The sequence below is a fragment of the Ictalurus punctatus genome, chromosome 11, assembly GCF_001660625.3.
Source record: "Ictalurus punctatus breed USDA103 chromosome 11, Coco_2.0, whole genome shotgun sequence".
Lineage (NCBI taxonomy): Eukaryota > Metazoa > Chordata > Actinopteri > Siluriformes > Ictaluridae > Ictalurus > Ictalurus punctatus.
In genome coordinates this window covers 668418-689718 of record NC_030426.2, presented here as the reverse complement: position 1 = coordinate 689718, position 21301 = coordinate 668418, and the positions used below count along the sequence as shown (strand labels likewise).

At 40.5% G+C, this 21301-nt stretch overlaps 1 protein-coding gene across 1 annotated transcript in view; it reads left to right on the top strand.

The window, feature by feature from the left end:
• rims4 (regulating synaptic membrane exocytosis 4) overlaps nt 1-17671 on the top strand; it is a 113582-nt gene extending 95911 nt beyond the window's left edge. Inside the window, exon 6 of the mRNA XM_017479581.3 lies at nt 15327-17671. Within this exon, the coding sequence (XP_017335070.1) occupies nt 15327-15545 (219 nt within the window). The 3' untranslated portion in view covers nt 15546-17671. The remainder of the gene's footprint in view (nt 1-15326) is intronic.
• The last annotated feature ends 3630 nt before the right edge of the window (nt 17672-21301 follow it).

The following is a 21301-nucleotide window of genomic DNA, read 5'->3' as shown; positions in this document are numbered from 1 at the left end:
GCATTCTGGACTAATTGGAGCTTGTTTATGCACCTACTGGAACATCCAGACTGCAATGCATTACAACAGTCCAGCCTAGAGGTAACAACACTGATAACAAAACTACTCTGGTCCTGATCTGGCCCAAACCTTTCCCAAGATCTGTAACAAATCTGGAAAACAGATGCGACCTGGTTTATTTCTGCAGAATAGGCCAAATCTGGCACAGATACGTTCTCTACATCTGATGTGACTTGAGGCCAGAGCTGGCCCAGCTCAACCTTTAATTTTATTATACAACCCCAATTCCAATAAAGTTGGGATGCTGTGTAAAATGTAAATAAATATAAATAAAAACAGAATGTAATTATTTGCAAATCTCAAACCCATATTTTACTCACAATAGAACATAGAAAACATATCAAATGTTTAAGTATATATTATGTTTTGAGCAATTATATATTTTGAGTAAATGTACCATTTTATGAAAAAATAAGGTAATTTTTAATTTGATGGCCACGACTTGTTTCAAAAAAGTTGGGATGGGGCAACAAAAGTCTGGAAAAGTAAGTGTTACTAAAAATAAACAGCTGGAGGTTAAATGGCAACAGGTCAGAAACATGATTAGGTATAAAAAAGAGTATCTTAGAGAGGCAGAGTCTTTCAGAAGTAAAGAGGCAGAGGTTCACCAATCTGCAAAAAACTGTGTCTACAAACATAAAATTTCAAAGACTATGAATATCTCATCATCTACAGTATGTAATATCATCAAAAGATTCTGAGCATCTGGAGAAATCTCTGTGCAAAAGGGTCAAAGGTGAAAATCAATATCACTTGCCCATTATCTTTGGGCCCTCAGGTGGCACTGCATTAAAAAATAGGCACGATTATGTAATGGAAATCACTGCATGGCCTCAGAAACACCTGTGAACACAGTTTGCCATATCATCCACAAATCCTGGTTAATGCTCTGTCATGCAAAGAAGAAGACATTTGTGAACATGATCCAGAAATGCTGCCATCTGCCCTGGACTAAAGATCATCTAAAATGGACTGAGGCAAAATGGAACACTGTGGTCAGATAAATCAAAATTTGAACGTTTTTTGGAAACCATGGACACCATGTCCTCTAAACTAAAGAGGACTAAAGAGGAGAGAGACCATCCATCTTTTTAGTGCTCAGTTCAAAAGCCTGTATCTCTGATGGTATAGGAGAGCATTAGTACGTATGGAATGCAAAAGCACCATCAATGCTGAAAGGTATATACAGGTTTTAGAACAACATATGCTTCCATCCAGATTCTATCCCATATTTACTTCTGAGAGAATCTGCCTCACTAAAATACTCTTTTTATACCCAGTCATGCTACTGACCTGTTGCCAATTATCCTAATTAGTTGCAAAATGTTCCTCCAGCTGTTTCTTTTTAGTAACACTTGGACATGTTGAGACCATCAAATTCAAAATGACCTTATTTTTTCCTTAAAATGGTACATTTCCTCAGTTTAAACATTTGATATGTTTTCTATGTTCTATTGTCAGTAACATATGGGCTTATTAAATTTGCAAATCATTGCATTATGTTTTTATTTACATTAATTTACATTTTCACAGAGTTCGAACTTTTTAGGAATTGGGAAAAAACATGGAATTGGATGTTTACCAACAAACATAACTGGGAAAGACCATGAAAAACATTTCTGTGCAATTGCCATTTCGCTAAATTCAAGTAGTTTTCTGCAAAAAAAAAAAAAAAAAAAAAAAACCTGCAGAAAATTAAGCATTCGTGGCCGCAGCAATCCCAAAAAAATCTGTGAAATCCTGTATGGACTGACAAGAATTATCAAAATATATACACTTGTTTAAATGACAAAAATAAATGTTAACTTAGCTCAGATATTATTTAAAGTGGTTTTTCCTAAATATTGAAAAATTAATAAAGTCCTCCAATAATGACCTTCATGCTATGTGATTCTAGAAAAGGAAGTGCAAACTGCACTTCCTTGGAATGTGACAGCATTTTTTATTATGTTAAAGTTAAAGCCCCTTTTTTGCAGTTACATAGGAAAATAGTAGTTTTGTATTATTTTATCAAAAAATTTGTGTGGGTACTCTAGGCTGTAGCGGGTGGAACATAGATGCTCAGGAGGCAGGAATGGGGAAAAATGGTGCTCTTTAATTTTATAAGGTGGAAGAAGGGGGAACGTGAGGGCGTGAGGAATCATAGTATGGGCGGTGAAGGTTGCAGACTTCCTGACGTGGGGAGCGGTGAGCGGGCTGGATCAATCTCAAGGCGGGACCCAGGGTCCCGTGGTGTTGTCCCTGACAGCATTAATGAGACAGGAGAACTTGCTCACCTCTCTGTGCTGGTGGTGCACTTTCTTGTCTTCTGCAGAAGGGTGCGGAGCTGCTGCTCCATTCATTAGCCTCCAGCTGTGTGTGCTTCTGCCACCTCGCCTTGCAGCCATGTGCTCTCAAGCTATTCACAACACGTGGGGTGCTGAAGCGGAGCTGTCTCTTCATCACAGTACCCCCCCACCCCCCACCCCACCCAGCTCCGAGCCTTCTGCAGGTGGATGCTGGGCCCATAAGGCACGCCTTCAGGAGAGGCCATGTGCATTTCCATGATGGGCCCTTGCTTGGTGCTGCACCTGGAAAGAGTCTGGAAAGTCCTGCAATGAGAGAAACTACCCTGGTGTTAGTGTCCTTTGCTCTGGCCAGCCACTGCAAAGAAGCGTGAAATGTGAAGTAACATACTGACGGGTAATACCACAGTTCCTCTATGGCCTACTTTATCGCCAGGGCTTCTCTCTCCATGGCTGTATACTTCGCCTCAGCAGGGTTTAGCTTTCGGCTCACGTGTAGGGCTAGGTTCTCTTCCCCATCAAAGGTCTGTGACAGGGCAGCTCCTAATGAAGTTGGATTCTGCCGGATGGGGGAACTGGTGAGTGCCTGCCTGAGGGCTTGGAATGCCTGCTCCATCTCCTCAATCCACTGCACTCAGTCCAGCTGGCCTTTCCTGGTTAGGTCTGAGAGGGGGGAGGCTAGAGAGGAGAATTTTGGCACAAATCTCCTGTAATATCCTGCCAACCCTAAAAGGCACGTACCTGTTTCTTCAAGGCAGCTCGAGGTTACTTTTTTACTGCCTCTATCTTCTTTTCCTGGGCTTTTAGTCGGCTCTAGCCATTGTGGTATCCCAGGAACTGTGCCTTGGTCAGCCCCAGATGGCACTTCTTTGGGTTGGCACTTTGGGTTGGCACAGACGAAATGGGCTCTCCCCAGCTACTCCACCATGTCATCCACTTGGGGGGTTGTAGCTGTCAAATTTGGACACCTCGTTCAGCTTCTTGAAGTCATTGCAGAGCCTGATACTGCTGTCAGGCTTTGGCACTATGACAATGTGTCTGGACCAGGGGCTGGAGGACTCCTTGATCTCAGAACATCTGGCTGACCTCCTCCTCAATAGCCTGACAGTGAGCCTCTGGAACAAGGTAGGGCCGTTGTCTTACCACTACTTCTGGCAGGGTTTTTATCTCATGGTGGATGTCGGCAAACTGGTCAACCAATTATGTCAGCTCTTGCCATTGCATGGGCTCAACCCATTTTTTCAACAGATTTATGCTATATAGCTGGGTGTATGCACGCTTAAAGGTGGTAGTTTACAGGCCCTGCCAGTGAGGCAGGAATTTACAGGAGGCATTCAGGAGTAAGAGTAGCACCTGGTCAACTGGCTGGCACTCTCTGGGCTGGGCTGGCCAGTTTTAGGCCCTTTGCTGGTCTCGCTGTGCCACCTCCACATGTTCCCGGATAATCGGCATAGTCCACGATGACCAGGATATACTCATGACCCTGGGCGGACTTCAGGAGCAGCCCTACGAGGTCCATGCCTTGTAGAGCAACCCCCACTTTACCAGAAAATAGGAGGCAGGCAGTCTTTGCTCAGGGTATTAGTTAACCCCCTCTGTCTGCTACACCTGGCCCCAACAGTGTTTTAGACAGTCATACTCCTTTTGCTCGCACCTGAAGTTTCCTTCTCAGGTGACCTGGGGAAACACTGAATACATAGGGTTAGAGTGTGTATCCCATTCCATGGGCCAGGTAGACTCGTTGCACCAGTGGTTGGGAAGCTGGCGGCTTACCCCTGGCAGCAGTGGAAGGGAGGTTGTGGGGAACCCTGGCCAATGTCGCACAAGAAGTAACAGGATGGGGAGCTCCAGGATTAGCCCTACAAGGAGCAGCCAGTCTCCATTGGAGGTTAAAACCCGGACTTCAGCAATGGGAACCAAGTATCTTGGGACAAGCCAGGGTCAAGTTGCTGAGACTGGTTTTCCATTCACCCAGCCAGAGATGGTAGGGGCATCGGTGGGCCTCAAGGCATGGAGGCTACATCCAGCCAGCCCGGGTTTGACAGTTCACTGTGGTGTTGGTGGTTCCCGTTCAGTGGGCATGGGCTCATCCCGGCGAGTTCCATAGGGATGGGGTGGCTATCAGGACGTCTCCTCTCCCTGTGGGCCTTCTCCCCTTCATTCTGGCAGGGGAGTGGGCCGCGGTTGAGGGCCACGGAGGACCTCTTGTTGTTCTCCTCTGCTGATCCTGAGGGTGGCTAAGGCACACTTGAGAGCATCTCCTTGGGGGTGTTGGAGCCTCGCATCCTGACAGCCTTGCTTCCTCTGGCGGTAGAGCTCTTAGGAATCGGTCCATCACCATCCACTTGATGACCTGGGAGGTGGTGCACCAGTCTGGTTGAAGCCACATCCTAGCAGTACAGATGCTGAGTCATCACCCACTCACTCTGCTGTGAGGGTTCTAATGCTTGAGTTGGGGGATTGCTAACTATCCCCTACTGAAACTATGCTGCTCTTAATCTCATTAATGCTTTCTAACATCTGGATGCACAAATCTAATGCTGCAATCTTCACCGTCAGAGTGCTAACTAATATGCACTTATTACAAATAAAGCTACTAGTAAAAACAAAGAAAGAATGATTAAACGCCCTGTACTCAATACACTGAACAAGCTGAATATGCCATGATGAATTATAGATACCAGCACAAATATCAATAGTGCCCCCAGTGGCCAATTTGAGTGAGATTGTATCAGAAAGTAGTGTGTCACTACCTCAACCTACCATTCAAGTTTCATGATGATTGCTCAATGTTAAGCCTGTCAAATGCCTGTGTAAATCTCATAGACTGATGGCAGTCATGTTTTTAATTAATTAAGTCATCATTAAAATCAATTTACCGATTAGCACATAGATGCAGCACATCAAATTTCAGCTCAATGTGATTTATTGATACTAAGGAAAAGTTATGTCACCATAGCTCTGCCCCCTATAATTAACCATGGCCCAAACTTACCCCAGAATCCTATCCTGTATAACATTTTAAAGTTTGGTGCATATCCTTTCAATCGGTCATGAGATAGAGTTGTTTGAGTAAATCCAAAAAATCCATTAAATCTGCAAATCTGCATCAATAGATTTGATGGATAATGGGGTTATATTGTTTCCAAATGTCAACAAGTTTCTGATCATTGTTGAGGTCCACACTCTGCTGAGCAGTGTGGCAACAAATTTGTAAAGATAAACCAAAAATCCTATGACTGGTTTGCTAAAGTACATGTTGCATGTTATTCTGATCATCATTAAGAGTCAGGAAGCTAAATGGTTTGGAAGAACCCAAGAAATCTTCTGGGTTACGCATGTAACACAGTTCCCTGAGAAGGGAAAGAGACGTTGCGTTTAGCATAACAGTATGGGAGCGCCCTTGCGCGTGTGACCGGTATCTGAAGCTTGTGTAAAATCATGCCTCTACTTATAGACCAGCCTCTATTATCTGAAGCGAAGGTACAATTCACAGGCCTGCCCTGGTATGACAAAGCTACGCAACATCTCGTTCCCTTCTCAGGGAACAGGGTTACATACATAACCCAGATGTTCCCTTTCAAAGGGAACTTCGATGTTGCGTTTAGCAAAACAGTATGGGAATGAGAATACCAACTCTGTCATACCGAGGGTACGGCCTGTTCAAAAAGACCCAAGCGCGAGGGTCACTGCAAGACACTCGAGCCCAGGGTGGATTGAATATCCAGGCTGTAATAACAACTGAATGTGTGTGGCGTAGACCACCCTGCAGCAGCATACACATCCTGCAAGGATTCCCCTTTGCACAAAGCGACCGCCCTAGTGGAATGAGCCCTTATGCCCAGAGGCATAGCAAGCAATAGAGATTGCTTCCACTATCCAATTAGAGATGTGCTGCTTTGACACAGCATCACCTCTACTGTCACCACCAAAGCAGACCAGCAGCTGCTCCAACTTAGGTCACTGGCCGGAGCGGTGGATGTAAGTACAGAGAGCCCTTACTGGACACAACAGGTGCATCCTCTCTTGTTCCGGTGTGAGGAACAGAGGAGGGCAGAAAGCCTGCAACACCACAGGGTGGGAAGCTGATGTAGGAACCTTAGGAATATAATCCGGCCTAGGATACAGGAAGGCCTTGGCTAATCCAGGGGCAAAGTCAAGGAAGGAATGGGCAACAGAGAGAGCTTGTAGATCTCCCACTCCCTTGAGAGATGTCAGAGCCAGCAGAAGAGCTACCTTTAGAGTCAGAAGCTTCTTAGAGGCTGACTCTACGGGCTTATATAGGGCCCCTGACAGACCTTCCAAGGCCACAGAAAGATCCCAGGAAGGTATGCGTGACCTGCAGTTGGGCCGCAGTGTGAGACCAAGCATGAACTTCAAAGTTAGAGGATGTTGCCCCACAGAGGCTCGGTCAACAAGGGAATGGCTGGTCAAAATGGAGGCCATGTAAACCCTGATTGTAGAAGGAGCCAACCCTGCTGAGAAGTGTTCTTGTAAGAACTCCAGGACTGTAGCTATTGCGCAGTTCACTGTGTCTAGCTGACGTTCCTCACACCACAAGACAAAAAGCCGCCACTTTAATGCATACAAGTTCTTTGTGGATGGTGCTCTAGCATTTAACATGGTCTCTACAACCTCAGTTGTGAGACCGGAATCTATGAGCTGGTGCCCCTCAGGGGCCAGACCCACAGTTTCCATAGTTCTGGCTGAGGATGATAAATCAGCCCTCCAGCTTGAGACAGTAGATCCCTGCGGATGGGAATCTCCCAAGGAGTTCCGTTGAGCAGGGAAATTATCTCTGAGAACCATATTTGAGCTGGCCAATAAGGTGCTACTAGCAGCAGACGTAGATGTCTTGGTGAACTCTCGCTAGAACTTGTGGGAGCAATGCGATCGGGGGAAAAGCATATAGTCGTGACCTTGGCCACATGTGCACCATGCCGTCCAGCCCCAGTGGTGCGGGAGGAGTTAGGAAGAACCACAGCGGGCAGTGTTTTGTCTCCTTGGAGGCAAACAAATCCACTTCTGCCTGTCCGAACCTCTGCCATATGGACTCCACCACTTGTGGGTGGAGCCTCCAACCCCCGGGCCTCAGCCCCTGCCTCGACAGGATGTCTGCCCCCACTTTCCGGCTACCCGGAATGCACATTGCACTCACTGACAAGAACTTTCCCTCTGCCCAGAGAAGAATTAATTGCGCCTGCCTGAACAGGGGGCATGAATGTAACCCTCCCTGGTGGTTGATATATGAGACCACCACTGTGTTGACTGACACAACTAACACATGGTGACCTCTCAACTGAGGAAGATAGAATTTCAGTGCTGGGAATATAGCCCGCATCTCTAGGGGATTTATATGCCACTCCAGATGAGGGCCGCTCCAAACACCGTGAGCTGGACAGCCATCTAAGACTGCACCACAGCCCGTGAGGGAGGCGTCTGTCATTACCGTCATGCGATAAGGAGACACCCCTAAAGTGTGACCTGAGGCTAGAAACTGCGGACACCTCCAAATACTGAGAGCACATAAGCATTGTCGCGTGACACTGATTTCTCTTTTGACAGTTCAGCCACCACTGAAACGGTCTCATGTGCAATAGGCCCAACAGTATGATGTTGGCTGTTGCTGCCATAAGGCCCAACAGTCTCTCGTAGAGACTGGAGGGGATGCCCAGACCCAGCTTTATTTTGCTCAAAGTTGATAGGATTGATCCTACGTGTGTTGGGATAGAAATGCCCTCATCGTAGTAGAATCCCATATAACCCCTAGAAAAGTTGTCCTCTGCACTGGAGAAAGCATACTTTACTTGAGGTTCAACCTTAGCCAAAAGCTCCTCATGTGGGCAAGAACAACATCTCAATGTTGAAGCTCCAGTTCCCTGGATCGTGCTAGAATTAACCAGTCATCCAGGTAGTTTAGTACAAGGATGCCCTGGAGTCACAAGGGAGCCAGAGCAGCATCCATGCACTTTGTGAAGGTGCGAGGGGATAAAGCTAGCCTGAAGGGAAGAACCCGAAATTGGTATGCGTTGTATTCAAACGCAAACCTCAGAAATTCCTGTGACTGGGCGATATTACTATGTGGAAATATGCATCTTTCAGATCTATCGTCACAAACCAGTATTCGAAATGAATCTGTGGCACTATAAGTTTGAGCGTCAGCATCTTGAACCTGTATGTCCAAAGAGTACAGTTCAGATTATGCAGATCTAAAATTGGCTGCATACTCCCATCTCTTTTGCAGACCAGGAAATTATAGCTGTAATAACCTCCCTCCCTCAGGGAATGGGCTACATGTTCTATGGTCTCTTTGTCCAAAAGGGAACTTACTCCCTGTGCTAACACTGGGCTCTGCTCTGTGCTGACAACTGTGGTGAGCACACCTCTGAACCGGGGGGGTCAAGCTCTGAACTGGACCCAGTAACCCTTTTCTATTGTAGACAGAACACATGGAGACGTATTTGGCAGTAGTTTCCACACTGCCAGATGGTCTTTCAGTGATGTTAGCTTTTCCACATTCTGTTGGAGGGAAAGCATCAGATTTCTGTTGCCCTGTGACAGCTCACTGACCAGAGAAGGCTGAAAACCTGGGATGGCCTTGGCTAGGGCAGGCCCTACAATAGCACTGGAGGCTATCTGCCCTAACAACCTCATGTCCCCTGATACGTCCCTCCGTGGCCCATCAGGACCGTTCCTTCCTTGCCTGCTTGCTTTTATGATCATTGTTAGATCAGACCTGTTAGCAGGCTGCGGCTATGGCCGCCCAGTCCCCCTGGCTCTCCATGGGGGGAGGCGGGCCACCATACTCGCCTTCTGTGCCTCCCTCGCACTAGCATTGGCCGAGGCTCCACTCATGGATGCCCTGGAGAACTCGACACGACTGGGAAGGAACTGGCTGAACGCCACCGTTTACTGGTTTGCCTCACGAAACCTGTCAGCGATGGCATTAACCGTGCCGCCAAACAGGCCGGAAGGTTTAACAGGGGCATCCAGCAAGGAGACCTTATTTTGTCCCCCATCCCTGAGAGGTTGAGCCATAGGTGCCTCTCTGCCACAATCAAGCTACCCATTGAACAACCGATATGACAGGCCGTTTGTTTGGTCGTCCGGAGAGATAAATCTGTGGCACTGCACAGCCCTGCCACTGCCTCGGGCCCAATTCCCTCCCCAGTATCGAGCTCACTCATCAGGTCTGCTTGGTAGGCCTGCAACACTGCCATTGTATGCAGTGACCCACAAGTAAGACCCGCTGCCGCATAGGCTTTGCCCACCAACACCGAGGTGGCCTTACATGGCTTGGGAAGTAAAGTTGGCCTCCCTAAATTACCTGCCATTGATGGAGAGAGGTGTCCTCCACCTTCGGCATCGTTAAATAGTCATGCTGCTCACTCCCCATGACGGCTGAGTAATCAGTCGCAGGGTTATAAACACGGCTAGTGTATGGTTTTCTCCAGTAGTGTGATATCTCATCATGATATCTCATCATGAGTGTTCTGCAGTGTGAGGGAGATTTATATTTATTTTCACTGGAGAAGAAGCGCTCATCCAGCCTGCTACAAGCCACTTCCTCTTCCCGGGGCCAGTCTATATTCAACTTTTCAACTGCTATAGTAATCCCCTCAGCTCTTTATATGCTTGAGAGCTGCTGTCTGTTTTTGGTGCAATGGCACCCTCTACCAACTTCTCAGAGTCAGAGAGGGTGTTTTGGCTTTACATAGGGGAAGGAGGAATCGTGACGCGAGCTCCAAAGTCAGGCAGAGAGCCGGACCCAGAAGACTGAGCAAAAGATAGAGCAGCATCTCTGGCTCCTTTTCCAAATCCATACGAGATCCTCAGGACCTTAGCTGGCTGGCTGCCTCGGCAGCGGCCAGCCCAGATCTGCGAGGCTCTGAAACCCAACTCCCTTCAGACGAAAAGAGAGCGGGACGCGAGCGGAGCTGCCTAACTGTGAAATGTTCACAATGCTGACAGACAGACCCTTCGAGAGCTGCCGTTGCATGCTTCATGCCCAAACACTTCACACAGAAAGCGTGTCTGTCTCCTCCCGTGATGAAACGGGAGCAAGGCGTAACACACTTTCTGAAATCTCTCTCACTCATTCTTTCTTTCTCTTTTCTTTTTAAAAAGGGATAGAATATTTAGAAATTTTGAGAAAATATAGAGTAGAAATGAAGCGTCTTTTTGTCACACAAACAACAGACATGCAAATTATTGGAAAAAGGGGTGGGCAGAGCTAAATTATTTAAATCGAAAATATATACAGTTTGAGCTAAGGAATCAGCAACATTTTCACTGTGGCTCTTATTTTCCAAGAGATACGCTCATTTATTGTTTCATTTTTTTTGTCTCATTTTTAAGTAACCAGGTCCAAGGTCCCCCACACATAATTTTCAGCTCGATCAGACGTGCAGTCCTTGGGAAACATTTATCTGACCTTAGCTCAGCCCTTATGCATGACCATGCCCCAAACTTTGTACACAACCTCAGAATCTTGTCCTATATATATGGTTCAAGTTTTGTGCAAATCCAGACAAAATGTCATTTTAGAGTTAGAGCTAATGGCCATATTGTTTATTGGACAACATGCTTTTCATAATTATTGAGGGTCACTCTTTGCTGAGTAGTTTGACACCAAAATTGTGAAGTTAGGACAAAAATCCAAGGCCAAGTTGTCAAAAGCAGGTTTTGCATTTTATTCAAATTAGCAAACAAATCTAAGAGGGTGGAGTTAAATGGTTCTTTTTTGTTAAATGGCTTTTTTATTTGAGAGAACCCAAGGAATAAGTAGCAAAAAAATTATATTGTAGGACTTATGATATTTGAGATGAGCCAAAATGTATAACACATTGCTATAGCACCACCTTTAGGCCAATCAGGTCTGAGTAGCAAGAGGGAGTACTATCCACTGACCAAGTTTCATGTCTCTAGGACTTACAGTTTGGTGTGCACGATCAGTCTTAACAAAGAAGAAGAAGAAGAAGAAGAAGAAGAAGAAGAAGAAGAAGAAGAAGAAGAAGATAATCCTAACAAAAACAATAGGGTTCCAGCACCTTTGGTGCTTGGACCCCTAATTGATATGAATAGATTCCATGGCTATATGCTATAGATTTTAATGTTTCTAAAAACAACAACAACAACAACATTGATCTAGCTTTCTGTACATTCAAGGCAATTAGCAAGGAAGCAGTTGACACTGATGACCACAAATTGTCCAATGACCTGTCCACTTTAAATAATGCTATAATTCTACAGACAATTTTGTGTACCCTTTAACAATATGTGAACCCCTGATGAGTGCAGGATAATCAAGAGGTCTGGTTCCTTCTATGTTCAAGTCTTACCTTTACTTAAGGTCCACTTTTGACCCCTCTACAGATCTATTTCCCTTCTTACATTTCTGTCCAAAACTCAACACATGTTTCTTCAACTAAATACACTGAATACCAAGCAGTCTTTATACAAGGCCATGCTTTCCATAGAAACTATCAGGTAATGCTCTCCACAAAACCAGGGAAACTATATGTTCTCAGTTTGACCTGTCAGGATACTGTGAATCACTAGATTCTCATATTCACTCTTGTTAACAGAGAGTGAGCTACTCTCTGACCTGGTTTTAGGATCAGTCTTTCCATATAGCATAGAGAAATTGAGTTTCATCACCGCACAGCCTCACTCTGGACGTTCTACAAGGATCAGTTTTTGGTCCATTCTTGTTTAAGCGATTAAGTTCTTGCTTGGTGATCAAATCTCACGACTAGTACCACTGCACTGCAAACCACGTGCAAAACCGAACTTGCAAATGCCTTGGTGGAAGAGTGGGGTAACATCTCACAGCACGAACTGACCAATCTGGTGGAGACCATGAGGATGAGATGCACTTTAGTACTTAAAGCAGCTGGTGGCCACACTGGACACCCCCCCTTTGTTCAGGGACTCATTACTCCATTTCGGTACGTCAAATATCTGTGAATCTTGTTCAATTTATGTCTCAGTTGTTGAATCATTTTATGTTAATAGGAATATTTACAAGTGTTAAGAAATTTGCAGGAAATAAAAGCAGCTGCATATGAGAGAAAGTTTCTTTTTTTTGCTGAGTTTATGGTTCATAGAAGATATCAGAATTCCTGGATAAAGCAATTGAAAATGAATCTCACCATTCAAAAAGCAGAATTGATCTACCTGGATCAGAATTTGCAGTAATACCCTCACAGAGAATTCTCCACTTGACACCAAGGCTACTGGTGTGATGTTAGATGACAGACTCAATATCTCAGATCACCACCAGGTCATGCAGATTTCTTCTTCAAACTAGAGTACTTATTACTTTATATTGCTGCAAATTCAACTGTGTGCACAATACTTCTGAATTAGAGTTTCTGCCTAATAGAAGTGTAGAGGTGGACAACAATTAAAGGAAAAAATTAACATAAAATGTCTTCGTATGGTGTTGAGTCACTATAAGTAACTAGAACAACTCCAATGTACCAATGTGTTTCAATAAGTCTCTGGAATGTTACTGAAAAGATGAACACCATTCATCCAAAACATATTCCCTCAGTTGGTAATTAATGAGGGTGGTGGAGAATACTGCCTAAAATGCTGGTTAAAAATCTCACATAGGTATTCAATTGTGTTTACATCTGTTGACTACAAAGGCCACTTACATGCATCATTTTCATACTCATCAAACCATCCAGTGAGTCCTCATGCCCTGTAGTACTAATGAGATTTAACTATCAGCTATCAGTTTCAGTCCTGGATGGCCATAATTTAGCACTGTTTGATAATGTTTCAGGTCAAACATAACTTATTCCCTTAGCCTATGGTGTAACTCATGCTTATAAGGGATGTTTTCAATAATAAACTAATAAACCCAATAACAATAATTACTGTTTCTGTGTAAATTCTGCCTGTATAGATATGAGGACAGTAAAATTGCTAAATGCACTAGCAGCATGTTTAAAATTGTGGTAGAAAAGGCCTGCCACAGAGCCAGCAAAACTTTTGGTACTAAAGAAGAAATGCAAGTTCAGTAATCAATACAATGTGTGAAAGTAGCTCATCAGAACAAGTAAATTGTGTGAAACTGTGCGCTTATATAATATTTGTTTATTAATTTATTTTATTGAAATGATGAACTTGTATAAATTACTTCTTGTTAAAATAGTGTTATAATTATTAGTTTATTAGTGTTATAATAATTTTTTATTTTAAATGAATTTTATTTGCCTTAAATAGAATGGATAAAAAACACAAGCAAGCAACCCCGATTTACACCTGTTGTTGGGAGATGGACAAATTCACAACCAAAAAGAAACTGCTACTAATTGCCAAACTATTGTATATAGGATTATTTAATGGAAATTCCATTTCTCCGCCATTATCTTGATGGACTTAACACTTTTTGCAGGATCCTCCCTTAAATGCATATGTACAGTGGATTTAAAAAGTCTGCACATCCATGTTAAAATAGCAGGTATTTTTGGATGTAAAAAAAATGAAATGAAAATAAATCATGATAGAGCTTTCTATAATCTTTAACATGATACTGCAACCATCAAAATCTAAGTGAAAAAGAAATAGAAAAAGGTTAGGAAAATAAGAAAAGGAAAAAGAAAACAACTGCAATAAACTGGATGCCTAAGTTGCAAATAAATATCAGCTATTTCTGTAGGATTTTTATTTTTTTGCCATTATCCACAAAGAGCTTACAAAGCATGTATGGGATCTCATTGTTGAAAAGTATCAATCAGGAGAGAGGGACAAAAGATAGGCTTATCACTCTAAGTGGTGGTGCCAGCAACATGCTATGGTACTGGTTCTCTTTAGCTGGGCCTGGGGCTCTAGTCAGGATAGCGGGAATCATGGCTCCAAATACTAATCTGTTTTGGCACAAAAGCTGCAAGCCTCTGTTTGACATCTGAAACATTTTCTCCATTGAGCATGAGAAATACCCAAAGCAGTAATCAAAGACAACAAAAGAATGGCTTCAGAAGTAGACGATTTCCATTTTCCATTTTGGAATGGCTCAGTCAGAGCACAGATCTAAATCCTACCAAAATGAATTGAAGAGGGCTGTGCAGAGTGGCTGAATTTTTTTTTAATATCACAAAAACTTGAATTTTTAACAGGGGTGTGTAGACCATATATATCCACTGTATCAAAGGTAGAAGTGTATTTTGCACATTTCCTCATGAATAGTGCTTAAATTGCATGTTCTGTTTCACCAGTTTTAACAAGAAGTTGTTGCTAACACCTGGATATCCTCTAGTACAAATGCAGTACAGACTAAACATGTCAGTGCCCAACAAAGTAGTCAAGATTTGTACCATAGGACCACTCTGTGTAGCTGATGGCTGCTGAAAATTGGTTGAGGTTATTCCTTCTTCTATGAAGTTGATCAAAGCCTTCTGGCAGCAGGGCATGTGGATTGGGAAATGGGAAAACTCTCTGCCAATTCAGTTTATGCATGGTACCAAGTGTATCTGGAGTAGTCCACATTGTTGAAAGCATGAAAAGCAACCCTGTCTTGGGTAGTTGGGATGTTTTTCCATCCTGCTGGCAAAGAAGCTTCAGAATCACAAAAAGCCAAAAGAACAAAGAAGGTCATGCTAAGGACTCCTAAAAACTTTATCTTAACACTTCACAGGCAGTTCCTTGATCTTCATGACTGCAGGACTGATCTGATCTGCTATTTTAGCTATGAGACCTCGAGTCAGTGATGTTATGAATATTTATTAATTATGCAGTTTTTAGACTAATAAATAAATAAATAATTTGGAGGACATCAAACAACAATTAAATTTTATTTCTGTAGAGAGACTCTTTAAAATGAGCAGGAAAAAAAATCCCATTCTTATATATTAAATTTGATGTTGCAATACAGCAAAAAGAGAGATAATCTCTGTGGGGGTGAATATTTTCTGGAGGAACTGTATATATGCTGAAAACATTCAACATGAACATTACTGTCCTTCACAGATCATTGTTTGGGGAAACTACAGCCGAATGGATCGTAAGTGCTTCATGGGTGTGGCCCGTATTTTATTGGAGGAATTGGATTTGACAAGCATGGTGATTGGCTGGTACAAGCTTTTCCCCACCTCCTCTATGGTGGACCCCACTATGGCACCACTCATTCGCCACTCATCACAGCTCTCACTGGAGAGCACAGTTGGGCCATGCTGTGAACGCTCATAAGACAAAGAACAAAGTTTTTTTTTTCTGTAAGGGCTCTCAAGACCCTTGACTTTAGAGTGCTGCTTGTGCATGCCTGTAGCAGCCATCTGGGGCCTACTAGAATACTTCAGAATCCTCTAGAACCACCCAGAAATTTCAGAAAGTAATCATACCTAAAGAAGTATTCTATATTAACTGCACTTGGCAGACCAAAAACATGACCTGAAGACTGACTGTCAACGAGTTCATAATTCACAATAATTAAATTGGATTTACTTTATCTGTTCTTCATTAGAGACCTCTCTGTTTTTCTGAACATGAGTACAGCTTTGTTGGAGAGGATATACATGATTTGTCTTGGCTTATTAATTGTTATTAAAAGGCAAAATGTTGCATCATTTGTGTTGAACACAGCAATACATCACTTTGTATATTATCAATTTGTGTGAAAAAGCAGTGCAGTGGAAATATAACTAATGGTTGCTAACATATGTCACAGAAATAAATTTTTGAGTTATTGTTAACACAAAAGAAATGGACATAAATTAGATTAGACATAAAAATGCTTGTGTTTGGTACTTGGCTCACTCACTCACTTGCTGTTTTCCCCTTCTTGTTTTAACTGTGCTGTTCCTTACCTGGCATTACCTGAAGGGTCATGCCATAGAGTGCTGCAGGGATGATATATTTTAGTAGGCCAACCAGGAGGTTAGCAACACCCTGGTTTCCTTGACAAAAATCCAGTACGATGTTTTGGATTATTGCAGAAAATAAGTTCTGTGACCAACAAAAGTTTATGATTTGTACACATTTTGTTCATCAAGATAATTTTCACAAAAATAACACAACTTTTATGAAATTTGAAGCCTTAATACAATCGCCACCACCACTAAGCTTCCGACAGAATTTGAAAAAAAAACCCACTACAATTGGAAAATACTATGAATTGATAAATCCACAAGTTGGAAAGTTTGAGCTGGACTACTTTGCAAGAGTGCAAGTATAAACACAACAAGGCTGTAGTAGATGAGTTTTCCTGTTCAGCGTGATGACTTTTAATGTCGCCGACAACCTATGTAATCCCATTTAGCCATACTTTAGCAACTGCCTTTTTCAAGGCACTTAAAACCTTAACAAAATCACAAGTGGGGTATTACTGATGTGTTTTATATGGTAGATTAAAACGTGAAAATATCTTGAGCTTATGTTAAGTACAGACCTTTCTTCAGGCATTTAACCAAAACCTCATTCAAAAAACCAACTGACTTTGGGACGATGGAACCGTAAGTACTAAAATGTACTAATTTCTGGGTTTTAGGATTCATTTTTTCACCACTCTATTGCTCACAAAACAGAGGCTAACTGATTTATCAGGCACATACAGGATTTAAAAGGGACATAACTTTAATTGTTGTTGTGACCAATAATTCCACATATTCTAGTTGAGGAATATTAGGTTGCTGAGATGCTTTTTCACAATCAAATAATGTACAAAATAAGGTATAGTTCTTTGTATGTGTAAGAGCTAAAATAAGAATTAGAATGCCAGAAAACAAGTGTTCATAAAACAAATGTAAGTAAATATCTTACACTGCATCATGTGATAGTCTAGTTGAGCACTTCATATGGATTTTTTTCCCTCATAGCTGCTTGTCAAGTGTGAGTGGGCCAATCAATGTTTTTTTTAATTAATAATATTATTATAATTATTATTTGAAACCTTTATTGTTGCAAATGCAGAACTTTCAGTAGCAATGTTATAGCATTATATAGTAGCACAGGCATAAAAGCCTTTCTAGTTTACCACAATATACAGTAAGATCTAGAGTAAGTGGTTTCAAAAAACAATTTTCAGTAGTAGTTGAATATGTAGCAGCTGAGATATATAAATTAAACATGAATATTCTATTGCATTGCACTAGTTTTTGCATTATTTGCAATGGTAATTATTCACATTGTTAAAATATATTACTGATGTTGGGAAAGCAAAGAGAGAAGGTTCTTCATAAAAAAATTACTTGGAGTAATTAAGCCATTACAAATTACATAAAATTAATATATAAATTAAATTAATTGCTAGTTTCTTTTTTGGGGTAGTATAAAATCTACAACATATGAAGCAATAAGAAGTAGATATATATCTATATATGCAGTATATGTACACATACAGTATATACACACACATAATGTCTCTCTCTCTCTCATATATATATATATATATATATATATATATATATATATATATATATATATATATATATATATATATATAGTCTATACAACATTATATATAGCAATATTTTCTCATTTATCCTTTCAAAAACATTCTAGATCTGTCAAATTGTGAGGGCATCTCCTGTGCACAGCCCATTTCAGGTCACCCTACAGATATTTAGTTCAATTCAGGTCTGGACTCTGGCTAGGTCATTCAAAAACATTTATCTTCTTTTAGTTAAGCCATTCCTTGGTTTATTTGGATGTATGCGCTGGGTCATTGTCATGTTGAAAGGTGAAATTCCTTTTCATCTTCAGCTTACTAGGAAGTGCCTGAATGTTTCACAATAAAATTGACTGGTATTTGTAACTATTCATGATTCCTGCCACCTTCATAAAAACCCTTGATCTGGCTGAAAAGAAGCAGCCCTAAAGCATGATGCTGTCACCACCATGCTGCACCTTGGGTATTTATGTTGTCTTGATAATGTGCTTTTTTTTTTTTTTTTTTTTTTTTTACACCAAACATACCTTTTGAAATTATTATACCTTTTGCAATTGGTCTTATCGACCATAACACAAACTTTGTAAGCTTTGTGTGGACCATGGCTTCAGCAGTCATATGAAACCAACAGAAACAGCTGATCTTTATTATGGGTTAATCAGAATAATTTCATTGATGACAGCTATATGATAATTACTTTTGAACATGAGATTGAATGCTATTGGTTTATTCTGAATACAGCCACATCCCCAATTATAAAAGGGTTTGCACACTTATGCAAAGTTCTGACATGATGTATCTTGGATCATTTTTTTTTCCATCACAAAAACCTGCCATTTTAAGAGGGGTGTGTAGACTTTTTATATCCTCTGTGTGTATGTATGTATGTGTGTGTGTGGTGTGTGTGTGTGTATATATATATATATATATATATATATATATATATATATATATATATATATATATATATATATATATATATATATATATATATTACATACATACATACATATAGTGGCACGGTGGCTTAGTAGTTAACACGTTTGCCTAGCACTGATGGGGAGCTTGAATGTCCTTGGGGGTTTCCTCCCAGTACAGTTTCGTCCCCAGTCTAAAGACATGCATTGTAGGCTGACTGGCATTTCCAAATTGTCCATAGTTTGTGAAGTGGCGTGTGTGCAGTTGTGCCCTGTGATAGGTTGGCACCCCGGCAAAGGTGTCCCCTGCCTTGTGTCCCGCTATCCCTGGGATAGGCTCCAGCCTCCTTTGTGACCCTCTGTAGGATAAGCGATATGGAAAATGGATGGATGAATATATACAGTGGTGCTTTAAAGTTTGTAAATATTATATATATATATATATATATATATATATATATATATATATATATATATATATATATATAAATATAAATATCTGCATTAATATGCACTAAACATCATCAGATTTTCACACAAGTCCTAAAAGTAGACCAAAAAAAAACAATTAAACAAATGAGACAAAAATATTATACTTGGCCATTTATTTTTTGAGCAAAATGATTCAATATTACATATCTGTGAGTGGCAAAAGTATGTGAACCTCTAGGATTAGCAGTAAATTTGAAGGTGAAATTAGAGTCAGGTGTGACTGAGCTCCCTGTTTTATTTAGAATGGTTAAAGAAGAATAAAGTTAATGTTTTGGAATGGCCAAGTCAAAGTCCTGACCTTAATTTAATAGAAATGTTGTGAAAGGACCTGAAGCAAGCAGTTCAAGTGAGGAAACCCAACAACTTCCCAGAGTTTAAGCTGTTCTATACTGAGGACTGGGATAAAATTTCTCCAAGTCAATGTGCAGGACTGATCAACAATTACCAGAAACATTTAGTTGCAGTTATTACTGAACAAGGAGGTCATACCAGATACTTAAAGCAAAGGTTCACATATTGATCATTTTCCTCAATAAATAAGTGACCAAGGATAATTGGGTTCTCTTTATCTACCTTTTAGTATATATATATATATATATATATATATATATATATATATATATATATATATATATATTTATTTTTTCATAGATATACTAGCTCTCTCCTCGCCAAACGTGGAACTTTACATGCTGTTAAGTCAGTAACTGTAAGTAAATTTTCATACAAGTTGTCTTTAATTTGCAACTGTGAGAGCATGTTGGTTTGTGAATCAATAAGCACAATGTAGTTATGTGCACAATTCACTAAATACAAGATGGAAATAAGTCTCCTAAGTGAGACTCAAACAAATAGATACCACAGAATGGGTAATAATGTCACACCATTAGTTCAGGGTTCTGATCTGCTATGAATGTTATTCTCATACTCACAAATATTATCATAATTATGTCTCACTTTAGAAGTCTGTACATTTGTCAGTTACATGGGGCAAGTCATTAAAGATAAAATTTGATTTTCCATGCTGTCTGAGATTGAGATCCAATATTTTAACTGTTTTTTATAAAAATTTAACTGAACATGTATTTAACGTGGTCAATTATTACTAATGAACTAAAATTACTATTAAAATATAAACATATTGGTTTAATATCTATTACCAAATATTTTTATCTGTCCTCTTTTTTTTTATGGACCCATATAATTGCATATGTTTTATTGTGATATATTAATTTGAACTACAAAATAATGTATCTTTGGAATGTAAACATGTCCACATTCTAAAATGATTGAAAATATGTTTAAAAACCATAGTTAGAAAATAGCTTTAATCCCAAGAAGTCTTTATATGATTCTGATTATAATACCTGAAAATAAACATTTGATGATTTTCTTCATAATAGATCATCTTTTATGATTTTCATTATCATTATATTTTCTTCTAAAGCAAAGATTTTGTTACATATTGTTTATTTATAAACATATCATTTATTATACCTGTGCCTGATGGGGTGGGGTGTCAACTCATGATGTTGTGATGAGTTTATTTTAAGTGTTTAAGAAATTTACTTATATTCATTCTATGTATTTGGAGAGTTATTAAAAGCATTGTAAAGAATAAACTAGTTCATTCTTATTTACAAACTGGATTTGTGTGGTGCAAAAATTAATGTTTGAATATAGTGAGTATATATGCTGACATGAATCTCGACTGAGAAGCTGCTTAGCCCCTAAGACTGCATGCTGCAAATAAAGTCAGCAACCACTCAAATTTGACCATCTGAAGAAAAAAAACATCAGAAGGTTGGCTTTATGGATGTAAGAAACATTGACACACAAAAAAATATTTTCACTTGAGAATAATGAATGTGAAATACAACTGTATAAACTAAGCTCACAACATCTGTTTTCATCTATGAGGGATTTTGTAGAGGAATTAAAGCAGGCTTGTGAGGTTAGTGTACTGATTATTTATTTATTTATTTATTTATTTATTTATTTATTGCTGACAAAATTGGGTGTGCTGTTAGGAAAATAATCAACAACAGGGTGGTTGTACTGTGGTGATTATAATTAAATATTTAGTATTGTTAAATGTGTGCAAAACAAGTTATTTCCTGGTATCATGGTTAATCCTGTAATAAGACAAA